Source organism: Molossus molossus, unplaced genomic scaffold, assembly GCF_014108415.1.
Source record: "Molossus molossus isolate mMolMol1 unplaced genomic scaffold, mMolMol1.p scaffold_m16_p_1, whole genome shotgun sequence".
In the NCBI taxonomy this organism is placed as follows: Eukaryota; Metazoa; Chordata; class Mammalia; order Chiroptera; family Molossidae; genus Molossus; species Molossus molossus.
The window spans coordinates 164,591,643-164,615,382 of NW_023425344.1; the positions used below are offsets into that span (position 1 = coordinate 164,591,643).

At 37.9% G+C, this 23,740-nt stretch overlaps 1 protein-coding gene across 7 annotated transcripts in view; it reads right to left on the reverse strand.

Annotated features, from left to right (window-relative positions):
• Positions 1-23,740, reverse strand: part of HEATR5A (HEAT repeat containing 5A) — a 125,345-nt gene that overhangs the window by 80,419 nt on the left and 21,186 nt on the right. For 6 of the 7 annotated variants that reach the window (XM_036258953.1, XM_036258945.1, XM_036258918.1 and 3 more), the window contains exons 5-11: positions 23,190-23,339; positions 22,115-22,289; positions 15,958-16,118; positions 13,742-13,997; positions 13,010-13,165; positions 11,383-11,633; positions 8,211-8,322 (exon numbers count right to left, since the gene is read on the reverse strand). In XM_036258953.1, the coding sequence (XP_036114846.1) occupies positions 8,211-8,322; positions 11,383-11,633; positions 13,010-13,165; positions 13,742-13,997; positions 15,958-16,118; positions 22,115-22,289; positions 23,190-23,339 (1,261 nt within the window). The remainder of the gene's footprint in view (positions 1-8,210; positions 8,323-11,382; positions 11,634-13,009; positions 13,166-13,741; positions 13,998-15,957; positions 16,119-22,114; positions 22,290-23,189; positions 23,340-23,740) is intronic. The other variant, XM_036258927.1, reaches the window with a different exon arrangement.

Here is a 23,740-nt window from a genome sequence, read left to right on the forward strand (position 1 = left end):
GACTGGGAATCGACCCTGAGACCACTTGGTACATGGCTCAATGGCTCAATCACTGAGCCACACTGGCCAGGTCCAGGTAATTTTCTTTAAAGTTCTGAGGTTATCTTAAAATTCTCCTACAAGTACTCGTTATTTCTTATTCCTGTGTTCTACTGCCCGTGTGTGTTTCTTCTTCAGTACAGCAGCATAGCAAAGAACTGCCCCGAGCTCTGGAATGAGAACACCTAGGTTAACATCCTGGCTCCATCCACGTGCTGCATAAACTTCCTTAAGTTACCAAACTTTTTTTGCTTCAATCACCTCATGTATAAATGGGGATCATAATAGTATTTACCCCACTGTACAGTTTCTGAGACTTATATGAGTTTATATAGAACAGTGATTGTCTCATAATAAGCATTTATATAATGGTCGACATTATGCAATTATCATTGAAAAACTTCTTCATTTGCATATGAACAGGTTAGCCTAATGATAAAATGAATGGGTATTTGCAAACCAATCTTTTATTTTTATTTTTTTGACTTAAATTCTTGATTATTTTATTGTCTACTTTTTATTTTTATTAATTAATTTTTGTTACAGATGTTTCTCCTTTTTCGCCTACTGGTTGCCCCTCCCCATCCCTCCCTGCCCTGTCCCCAGCTTTGTTGTCCATGTCCATTGTTCATGCATACATACATATAAGTTCTGTGGTTTATCTCTCCCCCACCACACCCTTTTCTGGGGATTGTCAGTCTGTACCCCACTTCCACGTCTCTGGGACCACCCCATTCCTCAGACTGTTATGTTCATTATATTCCACAAATAAGTGAGATCATATAATACTTGTCTTTCTCTGTTTGCCTTGTTTCACTTAGGATGATACTTTCCAGGTCCCTCCATGTCGTCTCAAAGGATAAGAGATCTTTCTTTCTTACAGCTGCGTAGTACTCCACTGTGTATATGTACCACTGCTTTTTTATCCATTCGTCTACTGCGACACTTGGGCTGTTTCCAGATCTTAGCTATTGTAAATAGTGCTGCTATGAACATGGGAGTACATATATTCTTTCTGATTGGTGTTTCAGGCTTCTTAGGGTATATTCCTAGAAATGGGATCACTGGGTCAAATGGCAGTTCAATTTTTAATTTTTTGAGGAAACACCATATTGTTTTCCATAGTGGCTGCACCAGTCTGCATTCCCACCAGCAGTGTACTAGAGTCCCCTTTTCTCCACACCCTTGCCAACACTTCTTGTTTGATGATTTGTTGATGGCGGCCATTCTGATAGGTGTGAGGTGGTACCTCATTGTTGTTTTAATTTGCATCTCTCTGATGATTAGCGATGTTGAGCATTTCTTCATATGTCTCTTAGCCATTTGTATGTCCTGTTTGGAGAGGTGTCTATTTAGGTCCTCTGCCCATTTTTTAATTGGGTTCTTTGTCTTCCTTTTGTGGAGTTGTATGAGCACTCTATATGTATTGGAAATTAACCCCTTATCTGATATATCATTGGCAATTATGCTCTCCCATACAGTGGGTAGCCTTTCCGTTTTGATGATTGTATCTTTCGCTGTGCAGAAGCTTTTGAGTTTGATGTAGTCCCATGTGTTCATTTTCTCCTTTGTTTCTATTGCCTTAGGTGATGTGTCAGTGAAAATTCTGCTGTGTATGATGTCTGAAATTTTGTTGCCTACATTTTCTTCTAGGATTTTTATGGATTCATGAGTCATATTTAAGTCTTTTATCCATTTTGAGTTTATTCTTGTGTACGGTGTAAGTTGATGGTCTAGTTTCATTTTTCTGCATGGAGCTGTCCAATTTTCCCAGCACCATTTATTAAAGAGGCTGTCCTTACTCCACTGTATGCTCTTGCCACCTTTGTCAAATATTAATTGAGCATATTGCTTTGGGTCCATTTCTGGGTTCTCTGTTCTGTTCCACTGGTCTATATGCCTGTTCTTGTGCCAGTACCAGGCTGTTTTGATTACAGTGGCTTTGTAGTATAACCTGAAATCTGGTAATGCGATCCCTCCAACTTTGTTCTTCCTTTTCAAGATTGCTGTGGCTATTCGAGGTCTTTTTTGGTTCCATATGAACTTTTGAAGTACTTGTTCTAATTCTGTGAAGTATGCCGTTGGTATTTTGATGGGGATTGCATTGAATCTATAGATTGCTTTGGGTAATATGGACATTTTAATGATGTTAATTCTTCCAATCCATGATCAGGGTATGTGCTTCCACTTTCTTATAAGAGTGGCGAAAGTGGACATCCCTGACTTGTTCCTGTTTTTAAGGAAAATGTTTTTAGTTTCTGCCCACTGAGTATGATGCAGGCTGTAGGTCTTTCATATATGGCCTTTATTATGTCTAGATATGATCCCTCTATTCCCACATTGCTGAGCGTTTTTATCAGAAATGGATGCTGGATTTTGTCAAAGGCTTTTTCGGCATCTATTGATATGATCATGTGGTTTTTATTCTTCATTTTATTTATGTGGTGTATCACGTTTATTGATTTGCGAATATTGTACCAGCCTTTCATCCCTGGGATGAATCTCACTTGGACATGGTGAACAATTTTTTTGGTGTATTGCTGGATCCGATTTGCTAGTATTTTGTTCAGGATTTTGGCGTCTATGTTCATCAGGGATATTGGCCTGTAGCTTTCTTTCTTTGTAGTGTCTTTTTCTGGTTTTGAAATTAGAATTATGCTGGCCTCATAAAGCAAGTTTGGAAGTCTTCCTTCTTCTGGAATTTTTTTGAAATAGTTTGAGGAGAATGGGTATTAGTTCTCGTTTGAATGTTCGGTAAAAGTCCCCCGTGAAGCCATCCGGGCCTGGGCTTTTGTTTCCGGGGAGAGTCTTGATTACATCTTCAATTTCTTCTGTTGTTATTGGTCTGTTCAAGTTTTCTACTCTTCCTGGTCCAGTTTTGGGAGACTATGTGTTTCTAGAAATTTGTCCATTTCGCTTAGATTGTCGAACTTGTTGCCATATAATTGTTCCTAGTAGTTGTTAATGATCTTTTCTATTTCTGTGGTGTCAGATGTTACTTCTCTTTCATTTCTGATTTTGTGTATCTGGGTTCTCTCTCTCTGTTTCTTGGTGAGTCTAGCTAAGGGTCCATCAGTCTTGTTTATCTTTTCGAAAAACCAGCTCTTTGTTTCATTGATCCTTTGAATTGTTTTTTTGGACTCTATGTCGTTTATTTCTGCTCTGATCTTTACTATTTCCTTCCTTCTACTTGCTCTGGGGTTTTCTTGTTGTTTGCTCTCTAGTTCAAGTTGTGAGGTTAGATAATCTATTAGAGATTTTTCTTGTTTTTTGAGGTAGACCTGTAGTGCTATGAACTTCCCTCTCAGAACTGCTTTCGCTGCATCCCATAGATTTTGTGTTGTTGTGTCTTCATTTTCATTGGTTTCCAGGAAGTTTTTCATTTCTTCCTTGATCTCCTCGGTAACTCATTCATTGTTTAATAACATGCCTTTTAGCTTCCATGTGTTCAAATGTCTTTGTATGTTCTTGTTGTAATTGATTTCTAGTTTCATGCCATTGTGATCTGAGAAGATGCTTGATATGATTTCAGTCTTCTTGAACTTGTAGAGACTTGTGCCCTAACATGTGGTCTATCTTTGAGAATGTCCCATGTGCACTTGAGAAGAATGTGAATTCTGTAGTTTTGGGGTGTAATTCTCTGTAGATATCTATTAAATCTATTTGGTCTAGTGCTTCATTTAGAGTCTCTGTTTCCTTGCTAATTTTTTGTCTAGAGGATCTATCCAGTGATGTCAGCGGGGTGTTGAAGTCCCCTGCTATGATTGTATTGCTACCGATTTCTCCTTTGAAGTACTCCAGAAAATTTTTAATATATTTTATTGCTCCTATATTGAGTGCATATATGTTTATCAAGGTTTTATCTTCCTGTTGGATAGATCCTTTCAATATTATGTAGTGGCCTTCTTTGTCTCTAGTTATGGCCTTCATTATGAAATCTATTTGATCAGATATGAGTATTGCTACCCCAGCTTTTTTTCCCCTTTTCGTTTGCTTGGAAGATTTTTTTTTCCATCCCTTCACTTTCAACCTATGAGAGTCTTTTGTTGTGAGGTGGGTCTCTTGTAAGCAACATACAGATGAGTCATGCTTTCTTATCCAATCAGCTATTCTGTGTCTTTTTATGGGAGCATGCAATCCCTTTACATTTACGGTGATTATAGATATGTACTTATTTATTGCCATTTTTGTTTAGTGTGGTTCTATTTTTCTTCCCATTTCTCCTGCTAATTACAGCAGTCCTTTTAACATTTCTTGCAGTGCTGGTTTGGTGCTAATGTATTCCCTTAGCCTGTTTTTGTCTGGGAAGCTCTTTATTTGACCTTCTATTTTGAATGATAGCCTTGCTGGGTATAGTAGTCTTGGATTCAGATTCTTGTTTTTCATGACCTTGACTACCTCATGCCATTCCCTTCTGGCCTGTAGTGTTTCTGTTGAGAAGTCAGCTGAGAGCCTTATGGGGTTTCCTTTGTAGGTAACCTGTTGCTTCTCTCTTGCTGCTTTTAGGATTGTTTGTCTTGAATTTTTGACACTTTGATTACTATGTGTCTCGGTGTGGGCTTGTTTGGGTTCTTCTTACTTGGGGCTCTCTGTGCTTCTTGAACTTGAATACCTTCTTCCTTCACCAAATTAGGAAAGTTTTCTGTCACTATTTCTTCAAATATATTCTTTAACCCTTGCTTATTTTGTTCTTCTTCGAGGACTCCTATGATGCGAATGTTATTACGTTTCCAGTTGTCCCGCAGTTCTCTTAAGCTGTTTTCCTGTTTTTTAATTATTTTTTCCTTTTGGTTTTCTGATTGGTTGATTTTCTCTACCCTATCTTCTAATTCACTGATCCGGTCCTCAGCTTCCTGTAGTCTGCTATTTAGACTTTCCAATGTGTTTTTTTATTTCTGATATGTCATTCTTCATTTCTTCTTGGTGGTTTTTAATTTCCAACTGGTTGATTTTCAACATTTCTATGTCTTTATTCATGGTGCTCATGTCCTTGTACACGCTGTTGAGCTTCCTCAAGACCATGGCTCCGAATTCTGGTTCTGTTAACTTGCTTAACTGCACCTCATGTATCTCATCTTCGGTAGAGGTCTCTTGTTCTTTCATTTGGCTTTTGTTTCTGTTTTTCACCATTTGGCTATCACAGTGGACTTTGGAGTCTGCCAAATTTTCCCTGTGGGTGTTGGTGTTCTGCTGTTTGTGGCTCCCTCTCCTGGGTTTCGATGAGGCAGGGAGGACCCACTTTAAACACCACTGTCAAGTCTTAACTTTCCTGGTTAGGGTTGCTAGCCCAGGGAATGGTAGTTATCCTCTAGCTTTTTTGCCTGGAGGCTATTAGTAGAGGTTACCCGAAGAACCTTGGTTTCTGAGTTGACTGAACAACTCCCTCAGGTGCTCAGTGTAAGAGGATTTCCAGAGTGTGGGGCAGATACTGGTTGTTGGTGGGCCTTAATTAGCATTTCAATGGCCACCGGGTGGGGTTGAATCTCCAAGGGAGGGGCCACTGCCTCTCCCCAGGGCCCTGGGAAGGAGTAAGATGACCACAGTCCTGCATGGCTGCACTCAGCAAAAGCTCTGAGCACCCTCCAAATCCCAAGTGTACCCACACAGTTCCAGTCCAGTCTGCTCTCCCTCTGCCGGAGCCCAAGGTGAGTGGCTGCTGCCAATTTAGCCTCTGTCCTGGCTCTGCGCCGTGGAGCCACCTGAGACTTTAACCCGAGGGCGCTGCTCCCACCTAAGGGCGGCTGAGGCTGTGGCAGCTCCCAGCCGAGGCAGCCACAGGTCCTAGCCGAGGCAGCTGCTGGTCCCAGCCGAGGCCACAGGACCCAGCCGAGGCCATAGGACCCAGACGAGGGCGCAGCTTCCAGCCGAGGCCGCTGGTCCCAGCCGAGGCTGCACCAGGTTCCAGCCGGGGCCGCAGGTCCAAGCCAGTCCTCTGGTCCCAGCTGAAGCTGCAGCAGGTCCCAGCCCAGGCCACTGCGGACCGTGGGCTCCCGGTCCCCTCTCGCATCCTCGCAAGCCTACCAGGATAGAGTCAGTGTCCCTGGCAATGTGGTCCTCCACGCTGCCTTTCGGTTGCCCCTTCCTGACCATTTGTCTTTATTTTTGTTGTAATTCTAGTTTGGTCCTGGGAGATGGTCTGTGTAGCTTCCATTCACTCCGCCACCATTTTTCTCTATCCTCGCAAACCAATCTTTTATAAAATGCATGCAGTTTACTAGATTAAAATGTAATTAATTTCTTCATTTTTCTTCTGATTTGATTTTAAGAAAGAGACCATCCTTAATCCCTACAGCAAAACAATACTAATTCAACATTCTTTGCTATTTTCTTTGATAAAGCAGTACTAAAAAACCCCCACCAAAAACCTAGAATTAGAATTAAAAAAGGAAACCAAAGTAAGGTAATTAAGAGTAAGTGAGGCAGGTGTGGCTCAATAGTTGAGCATTGACCCATGCACCGAGAGGTCGCTGGTTTGATTCCCAGTCAGGGCACATGACCAGGTTGTGGGCCTGATCCCAAGTGGGGGGCATGCAGGAGGCAGCCAATTGAAGTTCTCTCTCAATGATGTTTCTCTTTCTTCCTATCGCTTCCTTAAAAAAATAAAAGACTAAGTGAGCCCTGCCGTTGTGGCTCAGTGGTTGAACGCCAACCCTTGCACCAATAGGTCACTGGTCCGATTCCTGGTCAGGGCACATGCCTGGGTTGCAGGCTCAATCCCCAGTAGGGGACATGCAGGAGGCAGCCCATCAATGTTTCTCTCTCACACTGATGTTTCTATTTCTCTCTAAAAAATCAATAAAAACATAAAAAAAAGAGTATCAATATGGCAGGCATGAAACAACCAGCCAAAGGCAAATAAAATCCTGACTACATTATACCAAACACATTGTGAAATGATGATTTATTACAGGGGTCAACAAACATTTTCTGTAAAGGGCTAACAGGCATTTTTGGCTTTTATTTATTCATTTTTAATTTTTTAATTGATTTTGAGAGAGAAAGAGAGGGAGGAAGGGAGAGAGTGGGAGAGGGAGAGGGAGAGAGAGAAACATGGATGTGACAGGGAAATATCAACATCCATAGGCTGCCTCCTGCAGGACCTACTGGGGATTGAGCCTGCAACCTGGGCATGTGCCCTGACAGGGAACTGAACCAGCAACCTTTCGGTACAAAGGACGATGCCCAACCAACTGAGCCACACTGACCAGAGCTATATTTGACTTTTAAAGCCATACAGTCTCTGTTGCAATTACTCAATTCTGCTACTGTAGTACCTAAAGGACACAAGTAATATGTAAACAAATGATTGTGGTTGTACTATAATAAAATTTTATTTACAAACACTGAAAACTGATTTCCATATAATTCCCATGTGACAAAATAGCCTTTTTTTTTTTTTTTACCATTAAAAATGTAAAAACCATTCTTAGCTAATAAGCTTTATAAAGTAGGCAGCAAGCCAAATTTGGCCTATAGGCTAAACCCTGATCTAGCCCAATATTTCTCTTTAATTATCTAAAGAATATCACTTAAAGTAGTTTTTTCATTTATGATTGATTATTTTAACTTAAGCTCCTTTTAGATCAAATCACTTTGGTGATGTCAAAATGATTTATTGGTCAAATTCAGTCACTTTTATATTCTAGCAATAAATTACATGACTATGAAGTAGAAACTTAAAACAAAAATAAAGTTTTAATTAAGGAATAAAATTGAGTTTCAAAGTTACAGGTTATAACTATAATAGTCATGACCATAAAATACTGATTTAAAAATATATATATATATAATTTTTATGAGCCCTATACTCTTCAATGTAACTACCTTATTGGTGTTACCAATTCCCACAACAATTACAGAAATGGATTCATAAAGTACGGTATGTTCTCTTGCTGACCTTATGTTTTGGAAATGTTATTTTCTGAAGATGGATATGAATGATATTTGGAGAAGCCAGAGTCATTCAAAGTTAAGCCCGAAAGATGATCAAACTGACTTATCCTACTTAGGGTTTATAAACTGGTCTTGACTGGCTAGAAAACAAATGTTCGCGTAGATATTTAAATTCTGGTATATATTAAAAGTTAGTCTGGTCAAAACGTCCATTACCATATTTTACATTCAGAAAACATGAAGTTCATAGTTGTGTAAACCTTTCACAAGACTGTTACCTAATGTCATCAGAGCAGCAATCAATAACCATCCAGCTTGTGTGCGCTGAGCTGAAAGGCGACTGTTTTGAGTAGCAGAACACAGCAAATCCTCTGCTAGTGTCATAATAATCTATTTACATGTAAAAGAACAAGGCAAAAAAAAAAAATCACTTTAGAGGCTATTAGACAAATGACAGCAACTAATAATAAAATTTTGAAAAATTAACTCTCATATATAATAAAGGTAAGTGATAAAGACCTGTCATTCATATAAACTATACCACAGGACAATGTCTTATAGAAAAATATATATAAAAAAGTAAAATTTGAAGAGTAAATATTGGCACACTAGGTGTACACAGAAACCCAATAATTCTTTGTAGAGCATGTATGACAACATTGTTCAACTGTTTAATTTTAGCTGTGTAGATCTGAACTTACTTTCAGTTTTAAGCAACCATCTTAGTAACTACCAGAGAAACCCTCATTACAGGAATCTTGCTTTTTAAAAATTTTGCATACTACTTTGATATCTGAGCGGCTGTATACTATAGAGGTTAAAAGTTTTCAAAAGAGCCCTGCCCGGTTTGGCTCAGCGATTAGAGCATCGGTCCGCAGACCAATGAGTTGCAGGTTCGATTCTGGTCAAGGGCACGTACCTTGGTTGTGATTTGTCCCCAGCCCTGGTTGGGGTCATGCGGGAAGCAGCCACTTGATGTGTCCCTTTCACATAGATGTTTCTCTCTCTCTCTCTCTCCCTTGCACTCTACCTGAACAAAAATAGAAAAATGTCCTCGAGTGAGGATAAAAAAAAAGTTTTCAAAATAATCTCACTCTAAAGAAAGTTTCAAAGTACAGTGAGATGATGAACGAAATAGGTCCAGAGGCATGGGTATATGGAACAGACGGACAGATCTCAGAGAGGAGGGGGCACAGGAAGAGATTAACCTTATACGGCTTATACACAAAGAACTTATACGGGTATACACATAGCCCAAGGATACAGACAGTGTGTTGAAGGCCTGGGGTGGGACAGTGACTGGGAGGAGTGGGGAAGTAGGGGGAAAATAGGGAACATCTGTAATAATGTCAACAATAAAAAATAAACTTAGTATAGTAAGATTCATTAAAATGTTCTATTTTAAAAGTCTATGAAGTAGGCAGTGTTATAAACTGAGAGGAAAAACCAGATGTTTCACATTTATGAATAATGCATGCTTGTATAGTACAAAGGCCAACAGGTATTTAATATGCCTGAGAAAACATCTGTTACCAATCACTTCTAGAGAAGCAGCAATGAGTTGGAATGTACATTTTCTAAAGAGGAAGGCTAGTGGATTTTAAAACAACCAACCAACTACTTACTGCTAACTTAGGACTATTTGTAGCCTTACAGTCAATGGATAACACTCAAAGAGTGAAGACCAAACAACCCAATCCTATCCGCCTAAACTAGTAAGATCTGAGGATATTAATTTAAACAAATGTAATGGTAATTCTTTGCTTAGCAAGATGTGATGTGTTAGTTTAGAACATAACTAAAATAATAAACTAAAATGAAGCTATCACTTCCCAAAGTTGTCAATCACCTTAATTCAAATGGTGCTGGCAATAGTCAAAATAGTTTAAAATTTTTTTAAGTAATGGTTATGTACTTTTGCAAAGTTTTAACAATGGAAGATAAACTGGAATATTCATCATTAAAGACACAGGAGTGACAATGAGAAAGAAATGAATAGTGGTAATTTATTTTAAAAGAAATACTTATATGTGTGTGAGGCCCAGGTTATGGAGGCTTTCATTATGAAACAGTACTCTCTGAAAATTGTAATTCCTAGCCAGCTAGTCAAAAAGAAACAAATATTTTGTTTTATATTTCATTAAATTTTTTTCTTCAGTTTTCTTCAAAATTCTTTGCACATTAAAACTGGGTTATTTATTCACTAGGTTCTATATCATTTACCTGTTTGAAAGCGCTACCTTCAAAAGCACTAATTTACCTAGAAAACTGTATTTTGGGGTAGCAATGAAATTTTAGGGGAACCTTTTTTTTAGTATCACTATAAATTCATGAGGGCTTATATACTTTGTATATTTCAATCCACATGTGCCACCATTGTAATGATGCAGACATTATCTCATCTTTGGTCAGCGGGAGCCCCTTAAGTTATCTCCTATGCCTTTTACAAGGAACACAGTGTGTAAGTGGTTTCTTCCTTGCTTTCTGGCCAGATATTCCAGGCCTATACTGTGCATTTTCTGCCCCAGACCTGGAACCAGCCATTCCTCCATGAAGCTCTGATTCCTTTGTTGGAAATGGCATTTAGAACCATAACCTGGGCACTAGGGGTTGTCCCCTGCTACTTGCTTGTCATTGCATTTAGGTCTTTTGTAAAAAAAAAAATTGTTTTCTCTATTAATTTTTAGAGAGAGAGGAAGGGAGAGGGAGAGACAGAAACATCAATGAGAGAGAACATTAACTGGCCGCCTCCCACCTGCCCCTCCCTGAGAATCGGGCCCACAACCTGGGCATGTGCCCTGACCGGGAATCAAACCAGCGACCTCTTGGTGCATGGGTCGACACTCAACCAATGAGCCACACTGGCTGGACGCATTTAGGTCTTTTCACTGGACAGAGAATATAAGTGTTTTTAAAAATAGGAAATTATAAGTACATAGTAATATTTTCTATTCAAATTTAACACATGGGCTTTTACTTAACTTTCTTGATTCTACAACTGTGGCGCTTTTTAAAATATGAACAATCTTGGTTCCTAAGGGCATTAAGCATCTACTTTATCTAATAATATTTAATTTAAAAAATAAAATGTTTAAATGAAGTTTAAGATTTCTTTTGCAGCTCTATATGTCTTTTACAATGTGATTTAGAATATACTTTATGGCAGAGCTAAATATGTAGCAAAATAAAGCCTTCAGGAACAAGTTCCTTTACTAAACAGAGATACTTTTAACAGAAAGCATTCCTGTTTAAGTGTAAATAAGACATTATTTACCCAACCCTTCCATTTTCACATTAAGTATGTTGATAATAGTTAATACTTAAGTGATACAGCTGATTGCTCAGAAATTTGTCCTGCATGGCTGAGACTGGGTGATACACAAGAAGACCCCGATATTTCCAGGAGAAACTTAAACTGTCACTGTTGCATGTAGAGAATGAAATCATTACCTTGCCCTTTCCGTGAGGAATTCCTAAAGGACAATGTTTCACTGCTCCCAACAAAGCTGCCACAGCAAAACTAAAGCCAGTCACTGCTTCAGGTGAAGACTTAAGTATAGTAAGCCTTTCAAGGCAACGGTCCAAGAGCGGCGTTAGGTAAGAAGGTAATGCCACAGCAATGCAGTGTAAACACCAAGCTGCTGCTAGTCGAACAGAAATGCTAGGATGAGGAATAACTGAAATGACACTATCGAGAATGCCTGGAAGAACAGAAAAAACAAACAATGCTTTAGCTACACACATAAAACTCACTTTGTTAAAGGAATACATGGATAAAGTATTATCTTTATCAAAAGCTAAAACAGACTTTAAAAATGATAATTGTAAATAACTTTTGTATCCAAGAATTATTTCTTCTAATAGTTCATGAAAACTGGCTTAAATTAAGTCAGTACACAAAGAAAAATTGTATTTCCTAAATGTTCCAATGTTCTACTTACTTTATTTTGAGATCATTATTAATGCTACTAGCAATTACAAATTATCAGTAAGTAACAAAAGTATTTTGATAAGAAATGTTACACCATGCTCCATCCTCCTTTTTAAAAAAATATATCCTTTTGGCACATATATATATCTAATTAGTATACTTCCTATCTACCATATTGCTCTTATATGAAAACAAGATGTTAAACTAAAGGGTCTGCTAGGTCCTCAATGTACTACTAACCAACTCGAAGACAGTAAAATACCACTACCAGTTAGAAAAAATGTCTACATTTGCAGTAATTCAATATACACCTTCATCAAAACATGTAACAACTGTTCATGTCGACTGCTACTTAAATACCCTGGGATAAATAGTTTACAAACAAAATATAATGTAAAGCTTCAGTCCACAGGTAATATGTATCACAAAGGATAAAAGTCATTAAAAATAATTTTTAACAGTGATTAAATAAAAGAAGCCAGTCACAATAGATCACATACTGTGTGATTCCATTGATATGAAATATCCACACAGGCAAATTCACAAAGACAGAAAGCAGATTAGTGGTTGTCAGAGTTCGGGGAAAGGAAAATGGGGAGTGAATACCAATGGGTGCAGGACTTGTTGGGGTGATGGAAACATTCTGGAATTAGATGGTGGTGGTAGTTGTATAACTCTGAAGATACCAGAACCACTGAATTGTATACTTTAAAAGGGTGAACTTTGTATAATTTGAACTATCTCTCACAGTGATTAAATAATTTTTAAAAAAGCAGATTGCTTGCAAAAAACTTTCAGGAAGTGAATTATTTATACCATATACAAACTAATGTTTGCACTGCAAATGAGACAATACGAGTTCAAGTTTACTTCTCCATTTTTCTATTATCTTAAACAACTCCAGAAAATGGAGTGGGGTAGGGGTGGTGGGAAAGACAGAAAACAACCTTTTATAGCAAAAACCCCACCTCAAATATATACATATTTTAAATAATCTTGATTATATACTGCTTCATAAAACATCTCTAATAAATCTACAGTGGAATCTATGAGAAATGAGCTGTATGAGGGAGATTTTTTCCCTTGGAAAAAAGTTGTCTAGAGTACAAGTAAAACAAGGAAGTGATGAGTCACAGCAGCAGATACCTGCACTTGAATCCTGCAGCAAAGGCGCAGCTGTGGTGCCGAGACTGTGTATGAGATTTCCAAGTTCTTGTAAAGCACATACTAGCATATGCTGGCCGGCTGCTACATCTGTGGAGCCAAGCCGGGTTTCCAAATTACCGTCACTCATCACAGCATCTGATAGAAGTATAAGAATTAACTTTGCAACAATGCTTTGCTAAAATAGATTACAGCGGGTGAGTGTTAGGAATGGAAAAGCATAAAAGCAAAAATTAATACCTCCACTATATAACTAAAATAGTAAAAAGGGGATATGCACCAATAAAGAATTGAACTAATTTACTGAATCAGTTCAAGCAACCTAACCATAGATCCCTTATTATTCCTTTAACAAGTGACACTGAAAGGGAGAACTAATGGAAAACTAAAAAATATTCCAATTTTATTGATACACAAAATTAGCAGAGCAGACTTAAAACACAGTACAGGAACTGAGTGAGATACATTATTTGTTTCAAAAATAGTGCATCAATTTCTATAGGAAGATCATGAATTCTGATGAACTATTATTACCAACCTTTAAGATTTGTACATATATAATAGTTATTACCAACTATAAACTATATATTGACTACTTTACCTTGTCTATTATTAAAGTGTTTTTTTGTATTAATATAGTAACATATCAGTCTAGCTTTTCCTTAGGGGCAATTTCTTTAGTGGTTGTTAAAATGAATTGTCTTAGATCCATACCCACAACTTTCTTTAACTTCCAGATACCCTGGCAAATATCCTTGGCAGCAGCAATTTGAGCCTTTTCTCCAAGAAGGCCTCCTATAGTGGCTCGAAGGATAAATGAAACACAACGGCGACTGCAGACAGCATCAGTCTGAGCTTGGGTGACTTTAGGGTGCGACTGTGACACAAGGCTTAGGACATGAGAAAGAAAGGCAGCAAAATTTTTCTCTAGCCATGCTCCTCCTAGTGTTGAAATAAATACCACATAAGCCTAAAAAAGAAAGGAGTTTTACCTTCAAAATGAAGTAATTTCTATTTTATGTTAATATTTTCTCTTCCATAAAATATGCAATACTTAATAAGATTTATTTTACCTTTCCTCATTTATAGCCACTTTAGCAAAGATAAATGCAGTACAATTTCAAAAATATGTTTTTATTGATTTATTTTTATTTCTTTTTATCCTCAGCTGAGGACAGTTTTTTGTTTTTTGTTCAGATAGAGTGGGAGGGAGAGAGAGGAAGAGAGAGAGAGAAACATTGATGTGAAAGGGACACATCGAGTGGTTGCTACCCGTACGACCCAACCAGGGCCGGGGACAAACTGCAACCAAGGTACATGCCCTTAGCGGGAACCGAACCCGGGTCTCTCTGGACCACAGGCTGACGCTCTAACTGCTGAGCCAAACTGGCCAGGGCTATTGATTTTTTTTAAGAGAGGGAGAGAGAGAGAGAAACATTGATGAGAGAGAAACATCAATTGGCTGCCTCCTGCACACTCCCTACTGGGAGCGAGCCTGCAAGCCGGGCATGTGTCCTGACCAGCAATCCAACCAGTAACCTCTTGGTGCATAGGATGACGCTCAATCCACTGAGCCACACTGTCCAGGCTAAATGCAGTACTATTTTTTTTGTTTATTAAGCCAAACTGGAGTTTGCAGTCTTTCATTAATGCTGACTATTTTATTTTGGTCAGACTGAAAAGTTTCAGAATAGTCAGCATAGTCAGCTAATATGTAAAATGTGTTTGTGCCTTCTATGAACAAAGAATTCAAGCCCTTTCACATTCTGAACAAGATAATCCAATCAAACATGAACACACTGTAAAAATTAACTATGTTCCAATATCATAACTTTAAGGAATTTTAGTTCTATAAACTGTAAGTTTATAGTGACAAGTCACTGCTCTTTATGTTCAAGAAAGTTAATGGTTTATCTTACTATAGAGATACAAAGATAGTAGTTTTCTTATATAATTTTTTTTTTAAACCCCCATCCAAGGACATTTTTCCATTTTTTATTCAGATAGAGCAAGAGGGAGGGAGAGGAAGAGAGAGAGAGAACATCGACGTGAAAGGAACACATCAAGTGGCTGCCACTTGCAAGACCCAATCAGGGCTGGGAACAAACTGCAACCTAGGTACATGCCCTTAGCAGAAACCGAACCCGGGTCTCTCTGGACCGCAGGCTGACGCTCTAACCGCTGAGCCAAACTGGCCAGGGCTGTAATTTATTTTTTAAAAACACAAAGTTTACATTATACTTGGACAGCTTACATTTTCATGAAGTCTAGTATACAGTATAAAACCATGAGGACAAAGGTGAATTAAAAAAAAATACAGGTTTGTTTCTAACCATAATGGCATTTAGAAAACAAGATAATTCAAGGGAAGAATGCAGAGACCTCTGTTTTATTTTATTCTAAGATACTTTTCCTAGAGTTTAGCTTTTTAAATTTTGTTTAGGACCAAGAACTTAAGCACTTACGTAGATAACATGCTGTAATGTAAACTTAGGAGTTGAAACCATATAAAATGGAACTACAATACTGTCCATGCTGAATAATATGTACCTCATAGCTTAATTTGGAATTATACATACACATATAAACACAATGGAAAACATGTTAAATCACAAGATACGTGAAAGCACAAGGCCTAGAAACCAACAAAATATTCATGTTTCAAAGGAAAGAAACAGAAATATCCCATTACTAGGAAATGAAAACACTGCGTGTAATGGCCTATCTAGTTGGCTTTGTTTATAGTGAATAAGGTTCTCTCTTTTATAATATAGTTTTTAAAAAGTGTTTTGGCCTCATCATTTCTATTTATAAATATAAGAGTGTAAGTGACGACCCTGCATAGTGTCACTTCTGCCTGGGGTCAGATCCTAAAACTTTCATTATAGGCCAGTGAGAATTATGTTCAGATACTGATTTGTGATTCTAACCTGAGTAACTCCAACTCGAACATCCCTACTGACTGAACTGGTTCCTTTCAGCATATCACCACTGGCTCGAAGAAATCCTGAACTCCCACGTAGAAACCCTGTTCCTAGTAATTCCAGAACTTCCTCCAGAGATACTCTGCGAATGCTTTGACGTGAGGCTGCTATAACAAAGAACAAAACAAAATACGTGATTTGTATTTTGTAGACCACATTTTACTGCATGACCTTTATTAGAATGTTAACTGAAACAAAAATTAACTAAAAATTAAAACAAAATGCAAAATTTACAGGACATTATACACATTAACACACACACAGTGTTCAGAGGGCAAATCATAATGGAAGTATCATGTCAGTGATATCTTAAAGTATACGTCACTTTGAGATTATTCTCTATTGCTCTCTTTTCCTCAAAGAAGAGGCTAATAGTATACTAAAACATGTGAAAACATAAATAAACTGCCCTAGTTTTCCAGGAATGAAAATGCAATACAATGTTTTGAAATTTCTTTTAAAATTATTAGAATGCCAAAATCATAATTTTATATTTCCAAATGATGTACAATTCTTAGTGATACTTAATACAAAGTAACCACTGTTTCCTACTTTAAAAAATCTCAGCTGCAAGTACAACTTTTGTTATATCCCTAGTCTCTGAAGGAATCAAAGCCAAATATTACTAAAACTTCTCAGTTAGCCCTTAGTCTGCCCCTGGCCAGTGTTACTCAGTGGTTAAAACGTTGGCCCTCGCATCAAAGGGTCTTGGGTTCAATTCCTGATCAAGGGCATGTACCTGGGTTGCAGGTTTGACCCCAGTCTTGGTCAGGGCGCATGTGCAAGGCAACCAATCAATGTGTCTCTCTCACATCAATCCTCCTCTTTCTTCCACTCCCCTCTCCCTCCCTCCCTTACATTTTCACTAAAAATCAATGGAAAAAATATCCTCAGGTGAGGATTAACCAAAAAGAGAGTGATTAGTCTGTCTTCAGTTTGACACAGCTGTTTCTCCCTGTGAATATCTAGGGAATAGTATCTCCTTAAAAAAAAAGAACCCATTTTCTCCCTTTCACTTAAAAAAAAAAAGATGGTAACAGCCCTGACCCTTGTTATTGATTCAAGTCATGTATAGTACAAAAATAAACCCCCATTAATCAAAAGTATGAACCAAAAATTCCTACTCCTTAGCCTAAAGAGGAGGTATCAGTGGAAACAAAGAAAAATCTATGTTGGCCTTTGGGAGAGAAACATTAGTGAACAGTACAAAATCCATGCCCTTGTGGATCATAAATTCTAGGAAAGAGAGACAACAATTAACAGTACATGACTAGACATACAGTATATGTTAGACCGATTGAAAGTTATGCAAAAAGTAGAGCAAGTCAGGAATACTAGGGGTGAAGGGGAAGTGTGGTTGTGTTTTTTCACAAGGTAGTCAGGGTATGGTTTATTGAAAGGGTGACATCTAAACATAATTCCATAAGTGAGAGAATTAGGCATGCAGATATCTGGAGAAAAGCTGTTCTAGACAGAGGAAATAGCTTAGGCAAAAAAAAAGCCTTGGGGAGGGATAGGATGCCCAGTGAGTCCAAGTAGAGAGATGTGGACCGAGCAGTGGAGGGGTCCAGTAGGAGACAGGCCAGGGTGTGAAGATGAGGAGAGAGCAGAAGACAAAGGGTCTTACAGATCCTTATAAGAATTAGAGTGAAGTGAGGTGCCAGTGGAGGACCTTGAGCAGAGCGCTGATATAATAATGTCACTTGGCTTCTGTAATAAGAGAAGACTGTAGAGGGGGCAAAGGCAGAAATAGGAAAATCCATTAGAAGCAATTTAGTAATTCAAGCAACAGGTGATAATGGCTTAGATCAATGTGGCTGCAGTAGAGTGGAGTCTGAATATACACACATATGCATTTTTAAGTTTTTTACTAAGAAAAATTTCAAAATTGCAGAAAAGCTGCAAGAATAGTAAAATAAATTCCCATATACTCTCCACACAGACTCACAATATTTTCCCTAATACTTTCTCATTTTTGAAGAATATATACATGACTAGTTGTTTTACAGAAGAGCCCTTATTTGAGTTTGTTTAGAACTTCCTCAGAGTTTTTGGCAAGAGAACTACATGAGCATCGTTGTAAGCCTTCTCAACACACATCAAGGGCACTGAAAGGCTCGCTGTCGGTCTGCCCCTACACTGGGGACGCTCCCTTTGAACAGCTGAATAGGAAGTCTGCCAGGTTTGTCCACTGTAAAATCCCATTTTCCCCTTTGTAACTGCTATGTAACCTATGTGGTGATACTTTAAGATGGCATAAATATCCTATAACCCATCAAACTTTCATTCAAGAATGTACTAAGTATTCCTACCTGCATAAATTATTACTATAATTCCAAAAATATCATTACCTAAAAATTATTTTCTGTATTTGTTAAATTCCACCATAAAAAAGAGCTCTCCCTTCTCCTTTATTTACCTATTTTCAGTAATCTATGAAAATAAGATTCCTTTTTATTTAATAGGGAATCTACTTTCTGTCATTACTAATTTTGCCTCTAATATTGTCTTGGATCTGACCAGTGGAAAAGTCTCTAGAGAGCTGGCCAGTGGAAGCTCCTTACTTTTTGACAATAACATGTTGAAGCTTATGTTCTGATATTTAGCCACGCTAAAGCCAACAGACAGCTCTCTGTTGTTTTACTTGACCTTTCAGCAACATTTAACTCAGCTGATCCTCATTCTTTTCTCACTTTCCTTTTAGGACCTTGTGGTCCTTAAAAAAATCCCTTGGTTTTCCTTCATCCTTACTAGAAATTCCTGTTCGGTCTTCAATGATTCCTTGTCTTCTCACAGAAGAAACCCAGTGCCTAGTACTTGGTCTTCTACTCTTTACATATACTCACTCTCTTGGTGATCTTACCTAATCTCATGGTTTAAATACCATAGAAATATCATCTATATCAGGGATTCTTGGATTCATATCTTTAGCCCAGACTTCTCTCATGGACACCAGATTCTCATGTCCAGCTGCCTATGTGACATCTCTATTTGGATATCTATTTGATGTTTCAAATTAATTGTTCTAAAGTGAATGCTTGACTTCCCTCCCCCACACATACTCACACCTGCTTTACTTGCAGTCTTGCTAATCTAAATTGATGACAATTCTATCCTTCCAGGTGTTCAAAGAAAATTTGTAAAGTCACCCTTTACTCTTCTCTCTCAAACTCAATAGCTATTCTGCTTAAAACATAACCAGAATCACGATTCCTTGGAGAAGTGGATTATTAGGGGGTTGGAGCAGGGACAGTCTAAAACTGAGCTTAGAACATGTTATATCAAAAGTGTGGCCCAGCCCAGCTGGTGTGGCTCAGTGGTTGAGCGTTGACCCATGTATACCTTAGAGGTCGCTGGTTTGATTCCCGGTCAGGGCACATGCCCAGGTTGTGGGCTAAATCCCAGTGGGGGGCATGCATGAGTCGGCCAATTGATGTTCTCTCTCATTGATGTTTCTATCTCTCTCTCCCTCTCCCTTCCTCTTTCTCTAAAATCAATAAAGAAAAGAAAGTGTGGCCCGGTCGGTGTGGCTTAGTGGATTGAGCACTGTCCCATGAACTGAGAGGTCCCAGTTTGATTCCCGATCAGACCACATGCCCGGGTTTCGGGCTCAATCCTCAGAAGAGAGCATGCAGGAAGCAGCCAATCAATGTTTCTCTCTGACATCGATGTTTCTCTCTTGCTCTAAAAAATCAATTAAAAACATTAAAATAATTTTTTAAAAGTGTGGCTTTAAAAGAAGATTGGATAATTCATCTTGAGTTAACAGTGGGAAAGTCAGACTATATGTGTATAGATGTTAGAAGGTGAGCAAATTTGATAGAGAAGCCCATGGAAGACAGGCCATCAAATGAAAATAAGATGGGGAAGAAGGAGGTACCAAATAGTCTGTTACAAAGCGGGACAGTGAATGGACTAGGGAAAATATTATGTTTACCATTAAGGACCTACTTAAGGTACATAGTCAAGAAGTAATTAAGATTACATAAACTCCTGGCAACTTATCCCAATGCTAGGAGAATGTCACTCAATTCCTGCTTTTTAAGTACACTGGTATAATATACCACCTATTTGAAGCTTGTTAGTTTTACTAAGAAAATCATTTCAGTTCTGTATCTCATAATCTTTGCATATCGTGGTTGAATGTACAAACCTCTACTGCATTTATTTTCCAAATTCTTTTTTTTTTTTTTATATCCTCACCTGAGGACATTTTTCCATTTTTTTTTGTTCATACAGAGCGGGAGGGAGAGATGAAGAGAGGGAGGGAGAGAGAGAGAGGGAGGGGGAGGGAGAGGGAGAGGGGGAGGGAGAGGGAGAGGGGGGGGAGAGAGAGAGAGAGAGAGAGAGAGAGAGAGAGAGAGAAAGAGAGAAACATCGATGTGAAAGGGACACATCGAGTGGCTGCCACTCGCATGACCCACCAGGGCCGGGGACAAACTGCAACCGAGGTACGTGCCCTTAGCAGGAACTGAATCTGGGTCTCTCTGGACCACAGGCCAACGCTCTAACTGCTGAGCCAAACTGGCCAGGGCTATTTTACAAATTCTTAAGCGATATTGCAAACTATTAGTCTCCTACTTAAAAAAAAAAAAAATCTATTGTGACATTTAGATCACTTTTTAGTTGTGCAAAAATAACTCTATTATAATGCCATCTAGAACTTACATATGAGAGAATTTCTAAATGGTTAGGCCAAAGTTTTTTAGTGTGGGTGAAGCTGGTTCTTCACTTTGTTTAGTCTGATTACAAAATTGGTGTTAGTTTAGTGCTACTATTGGAGGATATACATTTAAGTATTATTCACATTTGTTATGCAATTCTACATCTTTGTTTATTTTCATTGCAAATATGTACTAGTGTTAATGACACATTAATGTGCAATTCACCTTTTCAAGAGGGCTTGATTAAACATGTCTTCTAATTTCAAATTCTTACGTTTAACCTCTTAAATGCCCTGAACAACTTTTTTTTTTCTGGTTTGTTTTTTTGGGGGGGTGAGGGGCCTCTTCGTCTTCCCATCCATCCTTCCTTTCTACCTTATCTCCCACCCCCACCATAAATCAGAAAGTACTGACTTACAAGATTAGAATTACAATAAAAATTAAAATTTCTTACTATAAATTTCAAACTTGTAGGTCTCATTTGGGGAATGAGAGGACTGTACAGTTTGTCAGTGTTCTCAAGTAATTCTGATAAGCTATACACGCCCTGTCCTCTCATCTCTGGTTAAGAAACACTAGCATTAGAAAAAACCAGAATCCTCATTTTAATAACAATAAACAATTGCTAGAGCAATGGTTCTCAAACTTTATTGTGCACACAATTATCTGGGGCGCTTGTTAAAATGAGAACTTTGATTTATTAAGTTGGGATGGGCCTAGGTTTTTGCGTTTCTTATAAGCTCCGAGGTGATGTCAGTACTCCTGGTCTGCATGCGTTTGAGAGGAGAGGTTGTACAGAACAATCACATTTTCATTTGTGTGAGATTTGTTTATTCTTTGGAGATAAAATAATAAAGCAAGTTTTCAATTATTCATCATTATTTTTATACACTGTAGATTAAACCCCGGGAAACACTCTTGTTTTCAAAAATACGCTATCCTTTCTTGCTCACTGCCTAGAAGTGTATAAATAGGGAACAAATACTAACAGCAGATTTTCCAAATACAGTAAATTTCAAATGTCTGTTGTTTGGAATTATTTTACATAATTGCTCCCTTACATGAACTTATTAAATGGCAAGCCAAATGTATGTAATCAGATGCATGCTCTCAAGATTTAGATAATCTCTCTTATTAGATAACACTTCACAATTTACTTTAAAAAAAGAGAGACCATAATGTAAAGGAAGACAGTGACTGAATAAAGTACATTTCTTCAAGAGTAAAAAAATAAAAGTATTTTTTTCCTCAAATTTGTACTGAATTGTTTGCAAATGAAATCTTAGCACCTAGAGCAATGCTACAAACAAAAATTGATTTATAAGACAGTCTGCCTTTTTAAAGAAGTAATTAATGGGTAGCAGTAATGCTACATATGCTTATTTAAATCAACTGGGAAGAAAATTAAAGACATTCTGAAAATAATTAAATGAATTTACCTGCTCCTGGATGTTTAGAAATTATAGCTTTAGCCAACACTGTCCCTAGTAGCTTTGAAACTGAAATCCGCACATCATAATTGGAACCTTCAAAGGACTTAAAACATAGTGTGGCCACACTGTCCAGGTCTGTACTCCACATAAAGCTGGCCTCATTCTGAAGTTCAAGGAGACACTACTCAGGTGGAAAAACAAAAATTAATGAAAAACAAGATATCAATGTCAGGTTCAGATCTATATAAGTTGTAGAAACTATCAAGATCTAACAAAAATAATACACAAATCCAAAGTTTCTAAATAATGATTGTAAGAACAACAAATGAATACTCATTACAAGTCATAAGAAGCAGTGTGTCCATGCAGTGTGGGAGGAGGAGGCTGTAAAAAATGTCTTTAGAACCAGTATGTTGGCTATAAGCAATTGTGAGAATAATCCCAACATAAACAACTTTATTATACTATCTAATCAACTATGTTAATAAGGCATGATAAAATAAAGTAAAATCACTTTAAAACAATAGAAATCTTACATGTAAATTTCAGTTCACATAACTATAGAGGAAGCTTAGTAGTACAGAAGAAATACTAAGTCTGGCCCTGGCCAGTTTGGCTCAGCGATTAGAGCATCGGCCTGCGGTCCGGAGAGACCCGGGTTCGGTTCCCACTAAGGGCACGTACTTCGGTTGCAGTTTGTCCCCGGCCCTGGTTGGTCGTGCGGGTGGCAGCCACTCGATGTGTCCCTTCACGTCGATGTTTCTCTCTCTCTCTCCCCCTTCCTCTCTCTCCCTCCCACTCTATCTGTACAAAAAATGGAAAAATATCCTCGGGTGAGGATAAAAAAAATAAAAAATAAAAAAAAGAAATACTAAGTCTGATTAATTTGAACTCACTGCTAACTACTTGATAAACCTTCGGAAATTCACTTAACTCTGGGTCTCAGTCTCCTCATGTTAAAGGGAGAGAGTTGATTACCAAAGTTGCAACTCTAAGATCATGGGGGTGTTTTCACAGGAATAAACTGATTTAATTTTCTTTATATTAATTTTCAGAAATTCTGCTTATTAGACCATTTCACCTTTGCAGCAGCACAACGAACAGCCATAGATCTATCTGTTAAGCAGGATCTAGCAGCTTTGTAAACATCCCTGTGGCAAGGTGTAGCAGCAGCTCCAAGTCCTTTCAATATATTTTGCAGACTCAGCATAATCTCATATCGACCTTGAGACTATCAAAGAGAAAAAATTTAAATAGGAAAATAAAGTACTGTGAAAAATAGCATCAAGCACTGAAATTTATCTTATAAATGAGAGAAATACTCCAGATTTTTGTACATATTAACCAACCTATTCTGACATCAAGAAACAATAATAGTTGCTATTTTATAAAGTGTTACTATCTGAAAAGTGTTATCTGTATATACTACATTTTAATACAATACAAATTTCATAGTGTTGATGTGAAGATTAAATAAAATTATATGGAAAAGTGCCTAGCACAAAGCTTGCATGTTGTTAAATAGCCAATAAATGATTGCTATAAATGAGGCAATATGGTAAGAGTGCAGAGCCTGCCCTGGCCAGTTTGGCTCAGCGGTTAGAGCATCGGCCTGCGGTCCAGAGAGACCCC